General features: G+C 40.9%; 1 protein-coding gene and 1 long non-coding RNA gene across 5 annotated transcripts in view; one reads left to right on the forward strand and one right to left on the reverse strand.

Annotated features, from left to right (window-relative positions):
• The window catches only part of SYNJ2 (synaptojanin 2), a 53,741-nt gene that overhangs the window by 21,620 nt on the left and 9,811 nt on the right, over positions 1 to 22,310 (forward strand). For 3 of the 4 annotated variants that reach the window (XR_014546158.1, XM_083605796.1, XM_083605797.1), the window contains exons 5-20: positions 4,265 to 4,348; positions 5,752 to 5,813; positions 7,330 to 7,426; positions 10,119 to 10,291; positions 10,551 to 10,632; positions 10,924 to 11,073; positions 11,159 to 11,324; positions 12,145 to 12,336; positions 13,467 to 13,548; positions 14,233 to 14,373; positions 15,742 to 15,934; positions 17,035 to 17,193; positions 18,128 to 18,284; positions 18,689 to 18,806; positions 19,845 to 20,063; positions 21,546 to 21,624. Coding sequence is in view for 3 of the 4 variants with exons in the window: in XM_083605796.1 (XP_083461922.1) it covers positions 4,265 to 4,348; positions 5,752 to 5,813; positions 7,330 to 7,426; positions 10,119 to 10,291; positions 10,551 to 10,632; positions 10,924 to 11,073; positions 11,159 to 11,324; positions 12,145 to 12,336; positions 13,467 to 13,548; positions 14,233 to 14,373; positions 15,742 to 15,934; positions 17,035 to 17,193; positions 18,128 to 18,284; positions 18,689 to 18,806; positions 19,845 to 20,063; positions 21,546 to 21,624 (2,154 nt within the window). In the remaining variant the exon portion in view is untranslated. The remainder of the gene's footprint in view (positions 1 to 4,264; positions 4,349 to 5,751; positions 5,814 to 7,329; positions 7,427 to 10,118; positions 10,292 to 10,550; positions 10,633 to 10,923; positions 11,074 to 11,158; positions 11,325 to 12,144; positions 12,337 to 13,466; positions 13,549 to 14,232; positions 14,374 to 15,741; positions 15,935 to 17,034; positions 17,194 to 18,127; positions 18,285 to 18,688; positions 18,807 to 19,844; positions 20,064 to 21,545; positions 21,625 to 22,310) is intronic. The other variant, XM_083605795.1, reaches the window with a different exon arrangement.
• Positions 1,426 to 10,108, reverse strand: LOC310759046. The gene is made up of 3 exons (XR_014546168.1): positions 8,148 to 10,108; positions 5,778 to 5,970; positions 1,426 to 1,546 (listed from the first exon to the last, which is right to left on the reverse strand). It is a non-coding gene; the product is annotated as an uncharacterized lncRNA (long non-coding RNA).

The following is a 22,310-nucleotide window of genomic DNA, read 5'->3' on the forward strand; positions in this document are numbered from 1 at the left end:
GCCATATATATGTAGGGCAGGTGGGCACGGCTTGACCAAAATGGCCTTGCAGGCCAAATGCAGAGGCCTGCCAGTCTTAATAAGTTCTGCAGGCCAGAGGTTCCCCACCACTGCTGGAAAGCATTGCTTCCTTTATAGATTCAATTTATCCTTATATATATGTTAGGAGATATTTGAAACTGGAAAAAGGGCATGGAGAAAAAGGAGTGATTATGCCTTTGCTGCTCAGTGCACTTGAGTGAATAATGGAGCTCTGTATTTTTGTTCCATGGAACTTCATTCAGTCACTTTAATATGGAATATAAATTTTACTTTAGAAATAGTAATGAGTACCATTTTTAACCTGGATCACCGGTACAGGAATGACACGACTTAAATTTTGGAAGGAGTGAAGATATTGAATCTCTTGTAACTGGGGACTTAATCATGTGGTCTTTCTGGAACTAGGCTATCAAAACATGATAATTGGCTCCATCTTGTCTGGGGGGGTATTCATATAAACAGATTAAAATGCAGTGAGGTCATTCCTCCCCGCCCCCATTTCTAGCCACATATTTACATTGTTTTTGCATTAACTTTTTTGTTTACTTTTTTTGTTTCCCATCCTTTGACTCTCCCCAGAACCTCTACTAGTGAAGCTCTCATCTGCACATGGGGCAGTGACTATTAGGGTATGCTCACATTACTGCTTGCCCCACTTCCTTGGCAGAGAGTGATAGTTGATAGGTATGAGATTGTTATTTATGCAGACCCAGAAGAAAAATAAATCTGCACTTGCTACCCTCTTGTAAACGTAGATCTGGGAAAGGTATGGGTCACCCTTATCAGTCTTATCAGGTCACCTAAAGAGTCAGCAGAAACGCTTTTTCTAATGCTGATATTGGAAAGTGGCATGTATCCATGTGGTAGCGATAGTTGGCATTCTGGCTTAAAACACACCCAAAACATGCCCTAAATATTAAGCTGAGAGAAGGAAACTAGATAGAGTTGGCGAGAATCGTTCTCTCTGGAACTAGCAAAAGAGGCATTGGGTGAAGTCACCACCTCCCCCCCCGCCAGCCTCTTTCTCATTCACTTATATATGCATCACTCGCAGCCGCTGCACTCTTTCCAAACAGGGCTGCACCTCAGAATGGCTGAAATCCAGTCCAGTTTGGAATGCACAAGCCTAGGAGGAAAATCTCTCCTGCTTTCTTAGCAGACTACTGGATAATCAGTGATGAAGTAATAACTTGGCTGCTTCTAATTCAGTGGAGAAAAAATTGTTTCCACTTGCTTCATAATGACATGCTGGCTCTTCCCTTTCATGAATAAATGGCACCCCAGGAACCTGGATGCTGAGGGAAGGCTCTCTGACCCCTTTACATTGCATTAGTTCTGACATTTTCCCCTGGTTTCAGGAGAGAAAGAAACAATTAGCTTTATCTCCAGGCAGCTCTTTTATACATAAATGGTATTCCTTTGTCTCCCACTGAGTTAGCCTTCTGGCATTTCAGCTTGGCTATGAGTCATCTCTTCTTTTTTCTTGGTGGCTGGAAATGACTCACTGCAACAGGCGAAGAAAAGAAAACAAACCAATTTCAAGTCTTTTTGCTTTCTAAACTGAAGCCAACACTTAACGTTTTAACTTATTTGGCCATTTTAGTTTACAAGCCTGATAAAACTAGCAGGAACACACAAAACTGCAAGACAGAGAACTGAAAGAAGTTGGGGTGGGGAGGCATTTGACAACCAGGGTGCAGGTCATATGAAATTGGGGCTGCTGGGGGGGGGGGCGGGAGGGAAGAGCAGTGGCGGAGGAAGGGGGTCCGGTCCACCCCGGGTGTCATCAATGAGGGGGGGTTTGACAAAATGAGTTTTTTTAAAAATGGGTTCACGAAATTTTTTTAGGAGTGACGTGGTGGCTTAGGCACCTGCAGGTTCCGCGCTGCCTAAAACGGCAGGGTGGGACTTGCTTCTGCCTACTGCCTCTCCCTCAGCTGCCCTACAGCTGAGGGGGAGGCGGCGGAGAGGCTCCAAGTGTCAGAGAGGCTCGCCCCACCCCCATGGGCAGATCGCCCCATCCCCGGCTCCAGGACACGCCCCAGCACCAGGGTTAGCTTTGCCACTGGGGAAGAGTGCCATTTTCCCACTCAGGGTGCTGCAGTAGGGCACTTGGTTTGCATGTTGAAAGACTTGGGTTCCATCTCTGGCATCTCTAGGTAGGATTTGCTGGGAAAGACTCTTGTCTCAAAACCCTGGAGAGAGTCTGCTAGATAGTGTTGACAATACTGAGCAAATAGACCTAGCAGCCATCTAAGGCAAGCAGCTTCCAGATCCATTGGTAGACTCTTTCACATTCTTTTTCATATCTCCAGAAAGAGCCTAAAGTTTTCCTTCTGTGGCATATGAACACAGGGGAAGAATGGGATTTCCTTTATGGGATTTCTTACAGAAAAATAGAAGTTAATTCAGATTCCCCTCCCTTTCTTTCCCCCTGCCTCCACTTAAGGCATTTAGTTTGTTCAGTGTGATTCATGTGCCCAAAGAAGTGTTTGATTTAGCAATTCCTACCTTTCCCATCACTTTAAAAAATGGCATTTAAAGTGTGCAAAAGACGGGTGTTCACTTGTGCATGATGTGCACATGTTACATATCTGCTGTGGGGAAATGCTGCTTCAGCAGCAGCCGGGATTACAGCAGCCGTTGTAATATTTGGAGCTGCTTCAGTGGTCAGAACAGAGCACAAACCTGTGTGTGGTCCTGGGCATTTTCTCATAGTATCCTTATTAAAAGGAAGGAAATAGAAAATTCCCTTGATGAGATGCGACTTGCCCATCATGAGCACTCTGGCATCCACCATATTCATGAACTCCATTAATTAAGTGCAGTTATACTGTTCAAACCAGTGATGGTCCTTGTGTTCATTTCCTCTGTGGGCATTGGTGCTGATCCAGCTGTCTGCCTTCATCCTGAGCAATGCAGCGTGCTTATAAAAGAAGGCTCTTGGGTGACTTGTCTGATACCCTTTCTTTGCTGAAAGCTCATTGTGATGAACAATGACACCACTATTATATATCGCAGGTGGAAACGGGCCAGGATTTAATTGCTAAATATAGGCCAACGCTGTTAAGTTTGCCATTGTGCTGTTCTTTCCAGGGCCGTGCCTTGCTATCCGAAGCTTCATCTCGGCTTTTAGCTGGCCTAAAATTGGATATGGGTACTGGGGGAGGCAAAGACACAGGCACTCACAGCCAGCCAGCCATCCATACAACCAGTGTGGTGAAGGCCGCCAAGTGACCTTGGGTCTGTCAGAATCTCTCAGCCGTAACCTACCTAACAGGGTTGTTGTTAGGATAAAATGGAGAAGTGTATACACTACCTGAACTCCCTGGATGAAAGGCGGGTATAAATGTAGTAAATAAATAAGTATTGGTGATACTGTTCGTTCTGAGATAAAAAAAAATTTTTACAGATCATCACAAAAATAAAAGTGGTTAGGGAGGGGAAGGAAAATAGTGAATTCATCTTGGGAAAGGAGATGAATACCAAGTTAGTCAGCCCAACTATTTTGTTTCCCTGATGGTCCTCAGACTTTTTGTTACTTAACATGTTGCCAAGACACAACGTGTGATTAACAAAAATTAGTAAGTGTTGAAAGTGAAGCTAATACATCCACTTACCACTACCCAAGAGTGGTCCTAATATGTGTGACATTTCCGGGGATGGGGCGGGGGAGCGGGAGAGAGAGAGATTGTGCCTGCCTGCATGTATGTATCAGGGGTAGCTAATATTTTTAAAAATAATAATCTATATTAAATTTTATAATAACTAGCCTTTTAACCTTAGGACTCATGTATCTTTAGTATTTGCAAATAAGAGGGCATTGCAGCCAGTGAGATTCCTGTATTGCAGTCTGCAAGGATTTGAAAATCTTCCTCAGCCAAAGCTTTCTCATTCATCCAACTATTAAACATACATAAACCCTAATGTTGAAAGACTGGCCATCCCAGATTCATACTTGTCATATCAACAGCAAGTTAGCTGTTCAAATTTGTCCAGTTGTCTAAATAGCACATAATCTTTTCTTTGGTCCAAATAGATGTCTTATTTCCCATGTATTTTTGCCTTTTTTTTAAAAAAAAGCAAAACCTGAAGATACCTCACATTCAAGCTGAAGTGATATCTAGCTTTGCATTTCAATCAATATAGTCATGCACATAGTTGAGAAATGGCCAAAAAATTGCATTGATCTGAATATGCTTTATCTCTTTTGTTTCTGTAGACTATCTATTTGGACAATGATGTTTCTTCCTTTGTTCAAATCAGAGGCTCAGTTCCACTATTTTGGGAGCAACCTGGGCTACAGGTAAGTAGCAAAAATCCCTAAGGCTGCAATCTCAAGGCAAGAGGAGGGACTGAAGGCAGTTTAACCACCATATCCAATGCCCTACCAAGCATCAAGGCAGAAGCAAGAACAGAGGAATGTTATCCATCCTTTTTTGCACTTTGATTAGTTATTATTTAAGAGCTTCCTTCCCACTGGGAATAATGGGAAGAAAATAAAGAGTTTGAGGGGCTGCTGAACATGTATGTCTTTCCCCCTGGTTCTGGATGTGATGTCTTTGAATCTAAGCTGCTTCCTGGTCCTCCCTTGGCATAACTCCTTTTGGCCCTACTGATGGTTAGAGTTTTGGCATCAACTGGGCCAGGACATCCAAGGGTCCAGTTGCAGGGAGGAAGTACCCATCTCCCTCTCCAGTTATTGTTGCTCTGTCTCTGACCTTGTAGAGAGAGACGTGATCTATCTTACAGCCCCTGAGATGTCAAAGAGGCCTGATGCTGTGGTTAAGGTAACTTTGAAAGTTGCTATGCCAACATTGGAGACATTAATATTCAAGGTGCTGAGATTTGAGGTTGTGTTTTTTTAAAAAAACAAAACTTGTGTGCTGTGATTCAGTGCTTCTTATAAAGGCCACTGTCTAGCACTATTGGCTATGACAAAGGGAGGCACCAAAAGCAGTTTTGTCAGCCACAACCTGAAATGGGTGCCTACAGATTGCATCAAAACTGTTTTTAGAGAATAACTCCTATATTTGAATCATGAATGGCTCCTTCTCTCTCTGGAAGATCATATGGTCTAGTTTGTACAAAAAAGCTGTTAACCTGAAACTTAATATGTATATTTTTAAAAATATTGATTATTCAAAACTGGACCTGTTTGTTTTTGTAAGCTCAAATACTTTTTATAAGCTGATTATTTCTCGTTTAAAACAATGGAACCTGGCTAGCTAAAGACAACACTTTCTGCTTGTTTATTTTTTAATTGCAGTGGTTCAGGCATGGTCTGTGCTTTAAGACAGCAGTTATATCTGTGTATGTACAGAATAGATGCTTACATGAGCTCTGGAATGTGAGTTAGGGACAGATTCAAGAATGCAATGAATACAGTGGTGTTTCCCTCAGCAGCTATGCCTGTTATATTCATTCCCAAAGGAAACTCACTTTGACAACTGGAGGATCAGTTAGATAGAGGATTCTGGGCAAGGTGAAACCATGGCCATTCACTGGGTGTTAATATGATTTTGCATTCATTTGTCAGTGTTGTTTGCTAATAAAATGTGTAATTTGTGCTTTGAGTGCCATATGGGGGTGGCAGTGTGGTTGCTAAGAGATAATAAAGGAACATTTTCTTTGAATGAAAAAGGGAGACATCTAGTGACTCATGTTTAAAACTATTGCTTTCTGTTATTTTCATTGTTATCCACTTAGGTTGGCTCCCATCATCTAAAACTCACCAGAGGCCTGGAAGCTAATGCTCCTGCTTTTGACAAGTAGGTTTAATTGCGACGCTGCTGATAACTCAGTAAAATCAGATATTACTGTTTGCATTCCAGGGTTTCCCAGAACATCTTCATGGTGTCACATCTTTCTTCTTTCAAATCCCACTTCAAAACTCACCTTTTTATGAGAAGCTTTTTGGTTGAATCCCTACAAGTGCAGACATAACACTTAACCATATAATCATAGAATTGTAGAGTTGGAAGGGATCCTGTGGATCGGGTAGTCCAAGCCCCTGCAATGCAGGAATATGCAGCTGGCCCATATGGGGATCGAACCTGCAACCATGGCGTCATCAGCACCACGCTCTAACCAGCTGAGCTAACCATATATAAGGGATCAAATACTGGCTGTGGGGTCAGCATGCTGCTGTCCACTTCCCTCTTGCTCAGGAACTCCTGCTGGTCATTATGCCAGCATCTGGCTGTGGAGCAGGGACAAATGTCAGGGGTTTCGCTAAGGAGAAAAAGAAGCTGTCTGCATTGTGGCTGCTACATCTGAAGACGGTAATGCTACTAGGCTTATTGAAATTATTGTCTTAATCAGAGTTTAGGTCTGGCGTTAGGAAACCTTTTTTTAGTCTAACCCTCATCTCCCAAAGGTACACATACTAGTGACAGGTGGGGCCAAATGAGAAGTAGGTTTTGGATTTGGCTGGAGCTGGTGCACATGCAACTCTCACTGTGAACACATACAGCACACACAGCATGCATATACACATCACATGCCAAACACTTGTATAGTATGCACACATATGCTTGCAAACCCACCCATCCCGCTCCCCAGTTGGAACAAAAAATGAATTTTAGGTTTTTTCTTTGTAACACTTCAAACAGCGCTGGATGCTTCAGTTGAGGGAAGAATCATGTTTTCAGGAATAGGGAGGGGAATTCAGTTTGTGTGCTAAAAAGGGTGGGATATTTTGTAGCACTAGTAATACCTTGAAGGAAGGTATCTTGATCTGCCACCAAAAAAAAAGAGTTAACTGTGCATTTGCTACCTTTATTGCACAGTTGGTTTTGAAGACTAGTAGATTTCCCCCACCCCCACCTGTATAATAAGCTGTTCTTGCATTTGCACAACCTCTTAGGAACTACTAAAGGCAGGTAAATGGCAGAAGGCTGTGTGCAAAGAGTGGTGAACGGCTATTGAAATAGATGAAGATCCCACAGGTAGAGCAACTCAGGTAATATAGGAGGGAATCAGTCCATTGTAATGCTTCTCAGAGAAAGTTGTGTGTGTTTTTAAGGCCGTCCCTGCTCCTCATCACGTGTTTTAAGAAGAGTTCTAGGACTCAGCTATACAGCTGCAAATAAAATATTTTGAATGTGTTGTAAAGTGCAATATACAACTGTCACACCAGATGGCAACTGTGAGCTATAGCAAATTCAATGCATTTTTCAAAACGATTTTTTAAAAAAAACATTTCCACAATCTACTAGGGTAGATTTCACCCGAGATCATGTCGAATATTTATGAAACCAAAGCAATCTGTTTCTACTTTTGCAGGCATATAATGCTCATGAAAGAACAATATGGTAAACAAGTGATTGTTAACCTGTTAGGAAGCAAAGGAGGAGAGGACGTCCTCAACAGGGCTTTCAAGGTAAAAACAAAGAGCAAAGACATGCTTGTTTAGTATAACTGGGATTCTTGGGAGACTTCATAAAGTTTGTATGTATGAATGTTTGCTAGAAAGACATTCCTGTCCGGCCTTTGCAATTACCATCACAATGTCAATTGTAAATGTCATTGTAAGCACATCAGTTAAACGGATAAACCAAACCATTCTTGGTTAATTAGGCCTATACAGACATGTAAATTTGACATGTATTTTAATATGCTATTTTATTTTACAATTTATGCTTCTAAAATTTCTGATTTTATTTTGGAAAACATTGACTTAGCTTGATTTTTAACACCTGGGTTTTATAGATAATTTTAACTTGCATGCTATATTTTATATAACTGCTGATGATAAATCCTGCTAAATAAAATATTTTAAAAATCAGTTCTTTTGAAAATCATCAACATTTCCAAAGGAAGGATATTTCCACTTAAATCAGAGATTGCCAGATCATATTATTGGTATTTTAAATATTTTAAAAATTAAATAGCAGTATGCCTTTGAAATTCCAACCATATTTGTCACTGAGAAAAGAAAGAGGAACACATACCCTTAACTACTGCAATTGTCTCTTATCTTCCCACCCAACAGCCTCCTTGCCCTATGGCAGACCTGAGGAACCTTTTTGACCTGGCAAGCCAGATCTTTTATCTCCTTCCCCCCTGCAGGCAAACTTTGACCCATAGGTAGTTTTGCCCACCTGTTAAGAGTTGGCAGGTACAGGGAGATAATGAACAGATTTCAACTCCCCACACAACAGCTGTTGCACGGGGAGTTCAATCCTGCTTTCTGCAGGCTTCTGGTATGCAGAGGCATTCCCTGCAGGAGACTCTCTCACAGACTCACATAGAGCAGGATGTGTTCAATGTGATCATTGTCCATGCTGGCTTCCCACAGTGAACTAGGGCACACAGCCATATGCCACCTCCACTGTTACCCACCACGTGACATTACCTGCCCATCACTGTGATGTCACCTAATTGACAGGTGGGCACAGTTTAGAATAAATGATTTATTGGACTCAAATTGGAACCCCAGGTGGACCTGAAGTCCCCCTCCTTTTATTAAAAAATATATATTTAACAATTGATATGTTTTGATATACCACTTGATTGTAATAAAACCTCTAAGTGGTTTGCAAAAATGTGTGATGCTTTGCTGTGTCTGAGCTGTATCTCCCTCCTTCTCCAAGGGGGAGACAATGTTCCTCACAAGCAAGTTGATCAAAGATCAACGCCTGTTGATCAAAGCCTGTTGATCAAGACTGGGCACTCTGCTCCAGCCACTACAACTGATGCTGGCCAAACCCTCATTCATTCATTCATTTCATAAAATTTATACAGGCACTACAGTCTCTACTTTCTACCCCATGGGGAGGGGAAGTTGAGGCATCAGCATGGACTGAGCCCTCAGGTGGTTCCACTTCTTCTCCCTCACAAACTCCCACTGTGCATTGAAGTACATTGTCAGTATTGTTCCCCTGTTAGGTTCTATCCTCCCTCTCAGTATCACCTGTAATTCCTGTTAGAGATGATAATTTGTCATTTCTCTGTAATGTTAATGAGTAGCCCAGCTGCACAATTGGGCACAATACTTTGAACAATGATTCATGCTGAGATAGTAATGGTTTAGTCTGATATCATTCCCAAGTATGCTCCCTAATGCAGCTGTCTGTAAATAGTCACTGAAGTGTGGGCAGTTACCAAAGAAACAGATCCAACGGCAGTAACAGACTGTGGAAGCATGACTCTCCTCTAGTTATAAGCAGTTCTTAACATCGTCAGTGCCTGAAGCGCCTCTTCTTCTGAATTTATTTTGGAACTTGGCCATTTGAACTTTGAAATGAGCTTGATAATAGTTCTAAGTGAGCAAACACAGGAAGCAAGAATGCAGCCATGTTTAATATCGCAATCTGAAACGTTTGCACCTATACCTCTCCCTATATGCAATGCAGCTTAAAAGGCAGGATAGAAACACTAAATAAATGTACAGTATAATCACTTGGCCTCATGCGGCTTTCTGACAGTGTACCTGGAGTGTTTTCTGCTGGTATTTTTTTTTTGGGGGGGCAGCAGCAAATCTTGCATTCTTGCTAAGGTAGCAGAGCTTCCTTTGAATTCTATGGCCTCTCACTTCAGATATCTTCAGCACAGGATTGCACCCTGAGTATGTGCTATTATTCATACTTTCAAGCTGGTATAGTGAACTGGATCACAACTTTATTTTTATTTTTTGCATTATTTCATGCCCTTTTGCAGGTGTAATTTTTATTCTCTGTCATATCTCCCAATCCATAGGAGAGACTTTGGAATGGGCATTTAGGTTGTGAGTACAAAATACATATTGGCATGAAGCTGTATTCTGACAACACACAACTACATACTAATACTTTATGTGACATCATGTGGCAGACACATGATGTGTGGGACACAGGCCCACACAGTCTAACTGAGGCCTTAGTTTTGGTTATAAATTGAGCGGTACTGATTAGTGCAACAACAACAAAAAACACCTAAGGGAATTGAATTTTAAAATATGCAGTGAATATTATTGAAATTACAACTTAGCATCATGATTAGGTATAAATGGTTCAACAGCAGTGCATATTCTCATATACGGTATATTTTTCTGCAAAAAGGTTTTTCTCTCTGTCCCTTTCCTTTGCAATTAGAAGTTGCTCTGGGCATCATCCCATGCAGGAGACACACCCATGATTAATTTTGATTACCACCAGTTTGCAAAAGGTGGGAAAATGGAGAAGCTTGAGAATTTGCTGGGGCCTCAGCTGAAGTTGCATTGGGAAGAATTAGGCATCTTCACCAAGGGCGAGCATGCAGGTTTCCGGTGAGTGTCTTAACCCTTTGATACCAATTGCTTGTGCTTTCCTTTTCAAGCTTCCAGATGTGCATTGACTCTGCATATGGAAGGTTAAATCCTCATTGGATTGGGGCAAAGGAAGCTAACAGTAAACAACCCAACTCTCTACATATATATGTATCTGCTTCTTCCCTTCTTCCCTTTTCAGCAGGTTTTTAGAAAGTAGTTGTTTTTTGGGATTTGTGGGAATGCTAAATCATTTCATTCTTTGACTTGATTTTTGAAGTCAACAGATGGGTACCTTGCGAACCAACTGCCTGGATTGTCTGGCTCGAACTAACACCGTTCAGTCCTTCATAGCACTTGAGGTGAGTGATTCCCCAGACATTTTACAGGAATGCTTTCTCCCTGTTTTTCATGCCTGCATTATGTCAATCTTGTGAAAAGGTGAAAGATTGTGTCTTTCTCATACGTATCTGGTTTGCCAAAGTGAGGACAGGATGCTTGACTCTTTGGTCAGATCCAGCAGGGCTCTTTCTTATGCTTTGAGATCAATATCCTGAACAAAATCCTTAATGTAACAACCAGCAGCAAGTTTTTGATGAGGGCAGTGATCTTATCTGTTTCTCTCGGGCTTATTCCTCTTTTTTCTCATCCAGGTTCTGTTCACTCAGCTAGAGAGCCTGGGATTAAACTCCAAGCCTATAGTTGAACGTTTCCTGGAGTCTTATAAAGCAATGTGGGCCCTCAATGGACACAACCTAAGTAGGATTTTTACAGGCAGCCGTGCCTTGGATGGAAAAGCTAAGGTAGAGGAGAGAAGTGATAATCGTCATATTCTTGGAAGCTGTCGCTGTGAGTTAAATGAATGCTGTTAATCCTTTTGTTATATAGGTTGGGAAGTTCAAGGACGGGGCGCGCTCAGTGTCACGGACAATCCAGTCAAACTTTTTTGATGGTGTGAGACAGGAAGCCATTGACTTGCTGCTTATGGGTGATTTCTACAGTGAAGAGCAAGCGGAAAAAGAGAGGATGCTCATGGACCACACGGCATTGCTGAGTAAGAAAGAATTAGCTCTGACTATTTTTGGTATTGGTGTGTAAAGGAATTAGCAGCTGCAGCTCAGACAAAAGTCAATGAAAATAGTATATGTAAAAGATAGGTAGACAGGCAGACAGTTCCAACTCTGCCCCATGACAGAAAGACAGATAAGACAGATCCAACTCCACCCAACCCCACTAAAATAAAAATTCAAAGGCCTAGATGAATAAGAATGTTTTGCCTGGTGCCTAAAAACAGCTAGTGATGGTGCCAGGGGAGGGCAATTAGGGGCCGCCAATTAAAAGACCCATACTCATGTCTTCACCCTCTTTTTTAATTTAAATTATTTATAGTTATCATTTATATACATTTCAGTAGTTTCATACCCCTATTAATTATGTCTTTTAAAACTTTTTAAAATAATACAACTATGTACATGAGAACAAAAATAGATATAGGTTGGTTTGGATTCTCGGGTTGCAATTCTGTGTGTATTTCTATTGCTGAACACAATAGAAGTTTACCTCTGAGTGAACATGCATAGGATTGCGCTGTCAGTCTGCAAAATGCCCAACAGCAGATGAGCACTAATGCTTGCTTAGCGTTTCCTCATAAGCTGCCCAGTTGCTCCTGAACTGTTCATGTTCCTGCTTATGAACTGTGAGGAAGAGCATCACTTGTGGCTTGTGGCATAGCCTGAAATGTTTATCCCTAGTGATTTAAGGCATGCCAACAAAAGCAATTATCAGGAGAGATGTTGGTATTCTGATGATTTATATGGTCCGTTTTATTTCATGGCAGAAATCCTACTCCCCTTTCCCCCCCTTCTTTCCATCAGTGACCCCTAGCATTTTGAAAGCCATGTCAGAGCATCAGTTTGAATTCACAAACTTCAAGAGAATTCGTGTTGCTATGGGGACTTGGAATGTAAATGGAGGCAAACAGTTTAAGAGCAATATCCTTGGTACCAGCGAGTTAACAGATTGGTTATTGGATTCCCCGAAGCTTTCTGGTGTTTCAGAATTTCAAGGTATTGTCATGCAGTGACAAGCGTATTTGTGCTTACATACACACATATCGTATTCCTGCATATAAGCATACATATGTATCTGTGTTTGTATTTGTTCTAACTCAGTTTGTGGGGCATTAAAATTGTTAGGGTACTTGCACACCACCTAGAAACCTAGTTTTGCTCATAAATAGTCCAAGATAATGTGGTTAATAGAGAAGTCTGAAAATGCAGCATTTGTATATTTTCCACTCAAAGTGAGGGACTTTTAAGTTTTACCCTCGGTGGTCAAAGATACTTCCATCCTATCTGAAAAGCTGGAATTTGGTTCACATTTAAGGCACTCCTTAGGTGGGATTCACCTAATCAGCCCTGGAAACCCTGTACAAAGACTTCCATTTGTGCAATGGGTCTTCCCCTTTTCCCAAAATTGGTTTTGGGGGTCAGGAGAACCCCTGGAAGAGTGGAGGGGGAGGAATCTTTCCGCCTGGTAAGCTACAATGTTTGTGTAGATGGATTGTTTGGAAGAGCACAACACAGAATTTCACCCCCTGATTGGTAGAAAAGTCTGAAAGGGGGATTCTGTGGTGAACATGCATGTGTGAACAATATTTGAAAATCTAAGTCAATATTAGGATTATCATATACAGTATAATAATAGAGGGAAGCATTCCACCACAGAAAAAGCCAAAGCTCCACATGGGAAATAATACTGGGCTTTGTGAGTTCTGTTGCCTTTCTCTGTGGCAGTGTTCTACAACCTTGGGCGACAGGCTATTGGACTATAACTCCCATCATCCCTAATCAGTGACTAAGCTAGCTGGGGTTTATGGAAGATGCAGTCCAGTGACACATGGAAACCCATTGGTGAAGAACCCTGTTCTGTTCTAGAATCATACTTGCTTGCATTGTGGGTGAGCGGGCATTTTTACTAAAAGCTGGGTATGCGCATCTGTGCCTACAGAAAGCAAGCATAATGCACTAGTGTCTCTCACATACTCTCTCAACTTGACCAGCTGACCATTGAAATCACTTAACCATGGTTAATAACCATGGTTTATTTTGTTTTTACATTAGGAAAAGAAATATACTCACAAAGCATCAACTCACTTTTGTATGTGTTCTTCCCCGCCCCCCTCCTGTTACCATAGATGACCATTGTCCGGCCGACATATTTGCCGTGGGATTTGAAGAGATGGTAGAATTAAATGCTGGGAATATTGTGAATGCTAGGTATGCTTAAACTGAGCAATTTAACTGTATTATACTCCATATCATATATTGACATAGTTGCTTATACTCTGTGTAGTGGTGCATGTATAATTTACAAAATGCTAATAGCTGGTTCACATATGCATGCTCATCACCTGTTGACTCTGGCATCCAGTGATGATTGTCATGCATGCATGAGCCTTCAAAGATGAATCATCACAAATAAATCTTTCATATCACCTGATATCAATTCAAGCACAATAAATTTAAATGGAAACTGCATTCATTCATTCAATGGAACATCATCAAGTGTTGAATAATCAAGTGATGTTCATTCATACGTGAACCACACTCAGATGGGCTTTATTCATTGCAATAAATAACTATGATTTTGCAGCCTTTCAAACATGGCAGAAAGAGAATGAAATGAAAAATGCTGATTTCTCTGAATCTCTGTTAGAAACTGGTCTATTATTGTCTTATCTGCCTGAAGTGGAGACACAGAGGGGCTCTGGAGCAGAGTAAGACCAGTGTATCCTGTATGAACATGATAGTTAGATAAAGTGCTGATGCAGCCCTGAGTTATCAATAAGGTGTCATTTATAAGCTCTGGAATTAACCTTGTGTTCTATCCAGTGAAGACTATTTCATGCCCTATCCAATTTTCCTGCTACTGCAATTAATGCTTGCGTTTACCTGTTGCAGCACAACTAATAAGAAGATGTGGGGAGAACAGCTTCAGAAAGCCCTTTCCAGGACACATCGATACATTCTGTTGACATCAGCACAGCTTGTTGGTGTTTGCCTCTTCATTTTTGTACGACCTTTCCATGTCCCCTTCATCAGGTATATCCCCTGCAGTGGGGAACTGGGAGCAAGTAGAAGTCTTCTTTCACTGCAAAATTTGGTGAAAGTGAAGGGAAATAATTATTAAGTGGGAATTTACTCACTCTGGCTCATGCTGCTTTTGCATTACACACGTTGTTTTTGTTTAAAAAAAGAAATTTTCATAATCAGTGATTGAGCCTGAAATCCTAAACATAAGTAAGACCCACTGAATTAAGGATTCTGCTGTTGGGATCCTGTTACCAACTGTAATTCTTGCAGCAAACTCCATTCTTTTTTCAAAGAATATGGGCAGGAATTGTGATTGACGAATTGCTCCCTTTGAATTGGATTCTGCTTGAATAATTTACAGAGTACAACCAGTGAGTCTTGGAATCTTTATTGATATGTCTTCAAATTGGACATGCCCTCCATTAAGGAAACTATATTTTAGGGCAAGCTTAATGGCGTGCATCTTGAATATGGCTGCCTAGATAGATGGCAGAATGAACAACGGAGTGTGAGCAAAATTAAAAAATATATAATGTTTCTGTTTAAGTCTATGTGTTTCTTTCAAGGCAGTTGTTCCATCTAAGCCTTAATAAACTTTTTTATAAAAAAAAAAACCTAGGTTCAGAAGTGCTGTTATGCCAAATGTGATTTAGAGTTTTGAAGTTTTGAATGGGTGAAAAATGGGTCAAAATTTATTGGGGTGTGGGAAGTTGGCTGTATTTTATTCTGGGAAATCTCCCAGTGGCCACATACAACTGGTGAGTGTGAGGCCAGACGCGAAAGTGGGCAGAGCAACGAATGTAAAGTTTACCTTTGTATGCTAGGCTAGTTGCTATGCACACAGATATACACACACACAAACACCCTGCTCTGTCCTTCATACACACAAGCAAGAGGCATTATCAGAGTTCAAAACACAGTTCAGCCAGACAAAAACCCTCAAGGAGGGTCAGAAGCAGGGGCGTTGAGGGTGTGGCCACAGGACAGTCACAAGTGTTAGATGGAGAGACCTGGAGTCTAGTTCTGTGACATCACATCAAGATAATAAATACATGAGCTGGATGAAGTCAGTGTAGTGGCAGTTTCCCTTTTGTAAGGCTCATGTAGATGCATCAGACTTTCCATGTTCATTCATTTTGGCAGGGCTTGCACAGGATCCTTCTTTGTTAGTCAAGGAGCCATAGAATTGTAGCGTTGGAAGGGACCCCAAGGGTCATCCAGTCCACCCCCCTGCAATGCAGGAATCTGAACTAAAGCATCCAAGACAGATGGCCATCCAGCCTAGTGACAGTCTACTGTGCCTATTGTTCTATGTATTTCCTTTACACTTCCTTAGCAAATGCTTCCTTTTGTCTTTGGCTGTTCTCTCCTGCCCAGGGATGTAGCAGTGGACACAGTGAAGACTGGAATGGGAGGGAAAGCTGGCAATAAAGGAGCAGTTGCCATCCGTTTTCAGTTTCATAGCACCAGCTTATGCTTTCTATGCAGCCACTTGACAGCTGGTCAGTCTCAGGTGAAAGAGCGGAATGAGGACTATAAAGAGATCACACAGAAGCTGAGCTTTCCAATGGTGAGGTTCTTGAAATGTTTTATTTAGAGTTGTGCTGAATTCTCACCCATGAAAACTATCGGAGCAAAAGGAATATATTCAGGGGTGGGTGGGTGGGTGTAAAATTCCCTTCTCCCCAATCTTAATTCAGGGAATGTAGCACAGACATTTATCTCCATGTGTGTGTGAGGATTTCTGTAGCCGCTGATTCTGAAGCCTTAAAAAGATAGCCTGAATTTGGGCAAACCATGTAGCTTGTACATCTGTATTCAAAATATATCCATATTAACAGTGCCCTCTAGTGATACTATAGCTGCAGACACGATTTGATGTGGAATGCATATATTTTTGTTGGGTATGTTTTGAGTTTTTGTTACACTTGGTTTTATAACAAACATTTAAATTTAACTGAAACAATGGACTCTAAACAAAAGCTTGATGGTTGAGAATTGCAGTAAATCTTTATTACAGTTTGTTTCAATTTATAGTTATAGTAGTGTGAGACTATAGTTTTAAGGGGCAAATTCACCTTCATTTAATATGAAGATTGTGCTTTGGTGGACAGGAAGTGGCTCACTTGGGGAGGTGGAACCAACAACACTAGTTTCCTGGCAACAGTATTGCTGCCACTTACCAGGAGTGGGAGGGGTGAAATGGCAGGGAGGTTGGCATGGTGGGGCAGGTTCACTGGCAGGAGCACTGGATTGGCTCCACCGATGCACTTGTACTGAACCAATGCCTCCACCGCTCCATTTCCCTCCAGGTAAATGTCAGGGACACCCCTGCCAGGAAGCTAGCATTGCACCTCATGTCTCTGTGTGGTATGAAGCACATTTTTCAAGTTAAAAGCATGTGTCATCAAAACAGATGTGCATATGCGCTTGAGCTATCTTAGTTAACTGTGATTGTGCCAGATTATAGGATCAGTATTGTTTCAGTATAAGATAGTGGCCTGTACTGAAACTAAAGATCAAAGTTGTATCGAGAAACGTAGTGCCCAGTATTTATTAATGGGCCATACTCGGAAGAAAATTCTAAAACAGCACTCAGAAATAAGGAAGATTAAAATCCTGTTGTTTAATCTGTGCTTGAAAATACAATTTTCTCTCACACACAAACAGGGAAGAAGCATGTTTTCCCATGACTATGTGTTCTGGTGTGGTGATTTTAACTACCGCATTGACTTGACCTATGAAGAAGTATTTTATTTTCTCAAACGACAAGATTGGAAGACACTCCTGGAGTTTGATCAACTGCAGCAGCAGAAATCCAGTGGAAAAGTAAGGGGACTGGTGCTGTTTGAAAGAGCATTTACTGTAAAAGAGATATTCACCCAAAAGCTCTTTAGTTATTTGAAGCAGATGCCCAAAGCCTGATCTGAATGCACATGTTGCAGCAACCTAACTGAATCTAAGCAGCTTTGGGTCTGGATGAGAGACTACTTAGAGACACTATTGAGGCCACCTTCTGTTTTGCAGTGGAAGGCAGGGTGATTATTCATTTAATAAACAATGATATTCTTAAAACTTGTGCTGCCAGAGGTCCATGGTGTGCATCTGGTTGCTTTTGTTTGAATTTTTTTAAAAATCCTACCTTCCTTATGAAATAAATATCAAGGTAGGTTAGCTACAGGTTTTTTTTGGGGGGGGACTATAGTAAAATAATAATGAAGTTAGAAAAGTTGGAATTTTTTTTAAAAAAACAACAACCAAAATTTAAACTCTTAATGGCCGAACAGGATTATAACTATTTTTTAATGGGATCATTTTTCTAGTTGCCGTTTTGTCTTATTCAAGTACATAACATAAGCAAAAATACTTTGCTAAAAATGCAAGTACAGTGGTACCTCTGGATGCGAACGGGATCCATTCCAGAGACCCGTTCGCATCCTGAAGCGAACGTAAGATGCGTCTGCACGTGCGCGGGTCGCATTTCGTCGCTTCCGCGCATGCGTGTGACATCATTTTGTGCATCTGCGCGTGCGCGAGTGGCGAAACCTGGAAGTAACACGCTCCATTACTTTTGGGTCGCCGCGGAGCGCAACCCGAAAATATTTAAGCTGAAACGTATTCATCCTGAGGTATGACTGTAATCAGGCTGCTATCTGTGCTTAGAGCTACATGGTGGAGATCTGTTTTATACCAAGGGAAAAAACACTGTATGAGTGGCACCGTAATAAGCCACGATTTAGATGACCTGTGATTTGTTTTATAGATCTTTAAGGATTTTCATGAAGGAACCATTAATTTTGGACCAACATATAAGTACGATGTTGGCTCAGAGGCTTATGATACAAGTGACAAATGCAGAACTCCAGCCTGGACTGACAGAGTACTTTGGTGGAGGAAGAAACTTCCTATTCATAAAACGGGTGGGTAGGATCTTCTCAGTTTCTTAAAAGTCTGATTGACTTCTTTTTGGATCATGAAATGAAGATATGTATTGTAATAGCTTAATTATAGATGGGTACCAAAGTTAGATCCTCTTGTGTCAACTGACACCTCTGTGGGGCAGAGAACTCAAAATTGCCATACTTACCATTTGAGTCACCCTGTATGGACATAAATGAATTACTATTTACCATCAGTGCATTGTGTTTTGTTGCCCATACCACTGCAGTACTCATGTGTTAAAATAATATATATTATAATATTTTGTGTCCTGACAGTTGGGTGCCACATAAGTTATAAGCCACCATAAAAAGTGACTGAAGTCCCAACATTTTGCTCTAATGATTTTAAACTCTGAAACTGAATTCTGTTTTCTTTTACAAAGCTGGAGAGATCAATCTTTTTGACACTGATCTCAGTCCAGAAACCAAAATCAGACCCATTTGGTCTCCTGGTGCCTTGATGTATTATGGAAGAGCTGAACTCCAGGCAAGCGATCACAGGTACCGTAACATCAACAGAAGCATAACCCTTCTGAAATGGCAGAGATGCTGTTGTTTCTGTGATTGTCATGCTTTTCTGTACTGTTGCATAGTAAAGGAGGGTTCTGTAGCTCAAAGGATGGTTCTGGTTCTGTATGGAAAGCGGCACGCAAAACATGCATAAGGTCCCAGGTTCAACCTCTAGCATCTCTAATTCAAAAGATCACAGATTTAAAAAAAGATTATGAGGAAATTATCCAGGACTGTGGAGAGCCATTGCCAGGCAGAGCAGACAATAGTTGGTGAGATTGACCTAATTCACTATAAAGGAGTGTGTGCTTGGTTCATGCTCACAAAATCCTTTGGCCAATCAGGTGTGCAGCATTGACAGTTTCTGAGGAATCCCAGATTTGTGGCACCCTGTGCTATCAGTGTGATCCTAGAGCCTTTTCTCATAAAAATAACTTTTGATGTGTTTTTTATTTTCCCACTAGTTTTAGTATCTGCATTTCCATAAAATGTAACAAAAATATCAAAAGACAGAAATCTTGCCTGTTAGACAGCACCTGTAGGCTTAGACTATATGTCATTTGCAGACACATGTAATCCTCCCTCTGGCTACCCTGCCATTAGGAAGTTGCTGTCAGTAATGGTGGTATCTGGATGGGTACTTGATAACATCAGAGGAGGGAATTTTGTCGTGCCTTTTTAGAGTTGGTCTGCCACTGTGAAGAACAAGGCCTTTAATCCATCAGTCTCCCATGGCTATAAGCTTTTCCCCAGTTGACCAACTCTTTGTATAGATTCTTATATGATTGTGTGGACAGATATGTTTTTTTTAAAATAAAAGAAAGTGTTGCATAAGTTGCCCCATCAGATATATTGGGAAACCAAGCAATGAAACTATGTGTGTTAAACAGGCCTGGTTTCCAATTGCTTTGATTGTGCCAACAATTTTTAATAACAAGTCAACATTTCCCTCCGTCTTCTTACTTCTTTATTTTCCCTGGAATTATTGGTTTCCCTCACCCACCTCTTTCTTCTTATTTCTCTGATTAGGCCTGTTTTGGCTATCGTGGAAGTAGAAGTCCAAGAAGTTGATGTGGCGGCTCGGGAGAAAGTTTTCCAGGAAGTGTCATCCTTCCAGGGTCCTCTGGATGCCACCGTAGTGGTGACTCTGCAGACACCATCACCTGAAGAGAGAGATGAATTTCCAGAGGACTTGCGTACCGAACTAATGCAAATCTTTGAGACTTATGGCATCGTTGTACTTGTAAGGTACAAATATTATTCTCATTTAAAAAATCTACACCCCAGTGGCTTAGATTCTAACTTCTTGCTCCTGTGACTGAAATGAGTTTCTGTGAAGTGTGGAAGTTTGTCCATGTCACAGCAAACAATAATTATTAGAGGATATTTCAGTGCCACAATCCTTTTTCCAAGTAATACATGTTATTGAGCATTGTTTTTAGTTAATATCAACAATCACAGCCATAACAACGGAAGGTCAAAGTGAAGTAGACCAAAAAGTTGAGCCACTGTGCTTAGGAAATGGCAGGTCAGCTTTCCTGTATGTTTATCTGATGAAATGGCTCCTGAGAGCTAGTGGTCTCCTCTAGAGAATTGGTCAGACAAGCTTGACAGCTTACCCTGAAGTAGTACCTTAGGGCAAACTAAAGCGTCAGCTTAAAAATGCACACACTTCTCTTGCGTTCTGGGTATATTTCTGAATTATTTATGCTGAATGGACTTAACCCTAATTCAAACACAGGTGGGTCAGAACACTGTGTTCTTGGCTGCCTGAAACAAAAAGCTTTTATACTCTGATATAATGTGTGTTGTTGTTTCTCCTCACATACATTGAGCATTGTGTATGCATGCGAATAATGCAGCCTCATCTCCGTATTGGATCTTCACCTTATTTAACAAATTTGCATACCTTTGGCACATAGTCAAAAGGCACCACCATCCTTGTGTATAAATTACTTGTCCCAGAATTTATCCCACAACCTAGTTATTTATCATGATCATCAGCATGGAATAGAATTCCTATTGCCTTGTGCTGAAGCTTTGAAAAAACTCATCCTTTTACCACCCTTCAGTCACCCCAATTGTGAGTGTATCATCATAGCAATCACTGAAGTGTGCCAAAGGAGAAATAATACATGTTTTCTATGATCAACATTATGTGGTCTTTAGTATATGGCAGTACAACTCCATTCCAAAAAGTGCTGAGCCCCCTTTCAATAAGCTCTCCTAGATACCCAGCAACACTTGTGGCAGATTTAAGGATACAGGATCAAGAAAATGAAAAGTTTTAAGTCATTAAAGCTATATGCACATATAATGTACACATCTCAAAACAAAGGAGATTCAGATTCAGAGGCAATGTACCAGTTGCTGGGGAGCAACAGCCAGAGCCAATCTGGATATTACCTAAGAAATATTAAAAGAAGTCACCTAAGCCATTCATGCTTCCCCTCTTCCCCATTTCAGCTTAAATCTGCTCTAATTTTAAGCACAGAGTGAGAACATAAGATATGATTGAAACAACATATCAGACATTATCTCTTTACACCAGCTTTTCAGTTAGGCAGAGATACAGAATCATTCACTCTGAATGAGCATGATGAGAAATTTAGTACCATCTGCCCTAAAAGCATTGGAGGCAATTATATTATTCACAAGACTAAATGCAGGAAGCAATAGGCATGTGCACAGTTGATTGACCACTTCTTTCTTTCTTTCTATTCTTGTCAGGATCAATGGAGGCCAGATGCTTGTAACATTTGCAGAAAGCAGGTCTGCTCTTCAAGTTCTTGATGTAGATGGTGCCAAGGTAAGGAAAATAAAAAATTCCCTGCACTATTTTAGGTACCTAAATGGCTATTGGAGAGAGAGCTGACATTCACTATTCTCTTTGATTTCTTTGAATGCCAGGCATTTTTACAATCCTCATTGGACCGCATCTTTAATATGGAACTGACATTTCCCTGAACACCAGCTTGTAGTTTCAGGCTGACTGGTTTTTTTTTTTTTTAAAGTCAGCTACTAATATAAGCTCCAGAGAGAATCTCTGAAAACTATAAGCTGGTGGATGTGACTACTCAGACAAGGAAGACTCCTGTCATCCATTAAAGACTAAATACATTTATTACGGCATGCACTTGCCTACTTCACTAGATGCTCATGCCATTGCCACAGTAAATCCATTAGTCTTTAATTTTCTACAGGACTCATTGTCTTTATGTTTTGTATGAGAGTAACATTTTGTAGGCTGAACTTCAAGGATCCTCAGTTTTAAGGATATCAGTGATTTGAATATGGGTGGATCAAGTCAATACTATGCACACTTGGACTTTGAAAAGCAGGTCAAATTTCTCCAAGAAACACTCACACAAATTAAATCCCCCTACCTAGGATTAACATAAACACTCTTATGTGCTGTGTAATTAGTCGGCAATGCAGGACATATATAAATGACCAACTTTCTTTAGAGGGAGAGGCATGCAGTACTACTTTACA

This window comes from Podarcis filfolensis, assembly GCF_964270895.1.
Source record: "Podarcis filfolensis genome assembly, chromosome: 3".
NCBI lineage: Eukaryota > Metazoa > Chordata > Lepidosauria > Squamata > Lacertidae > Podarcis > Podarcis filfolensis.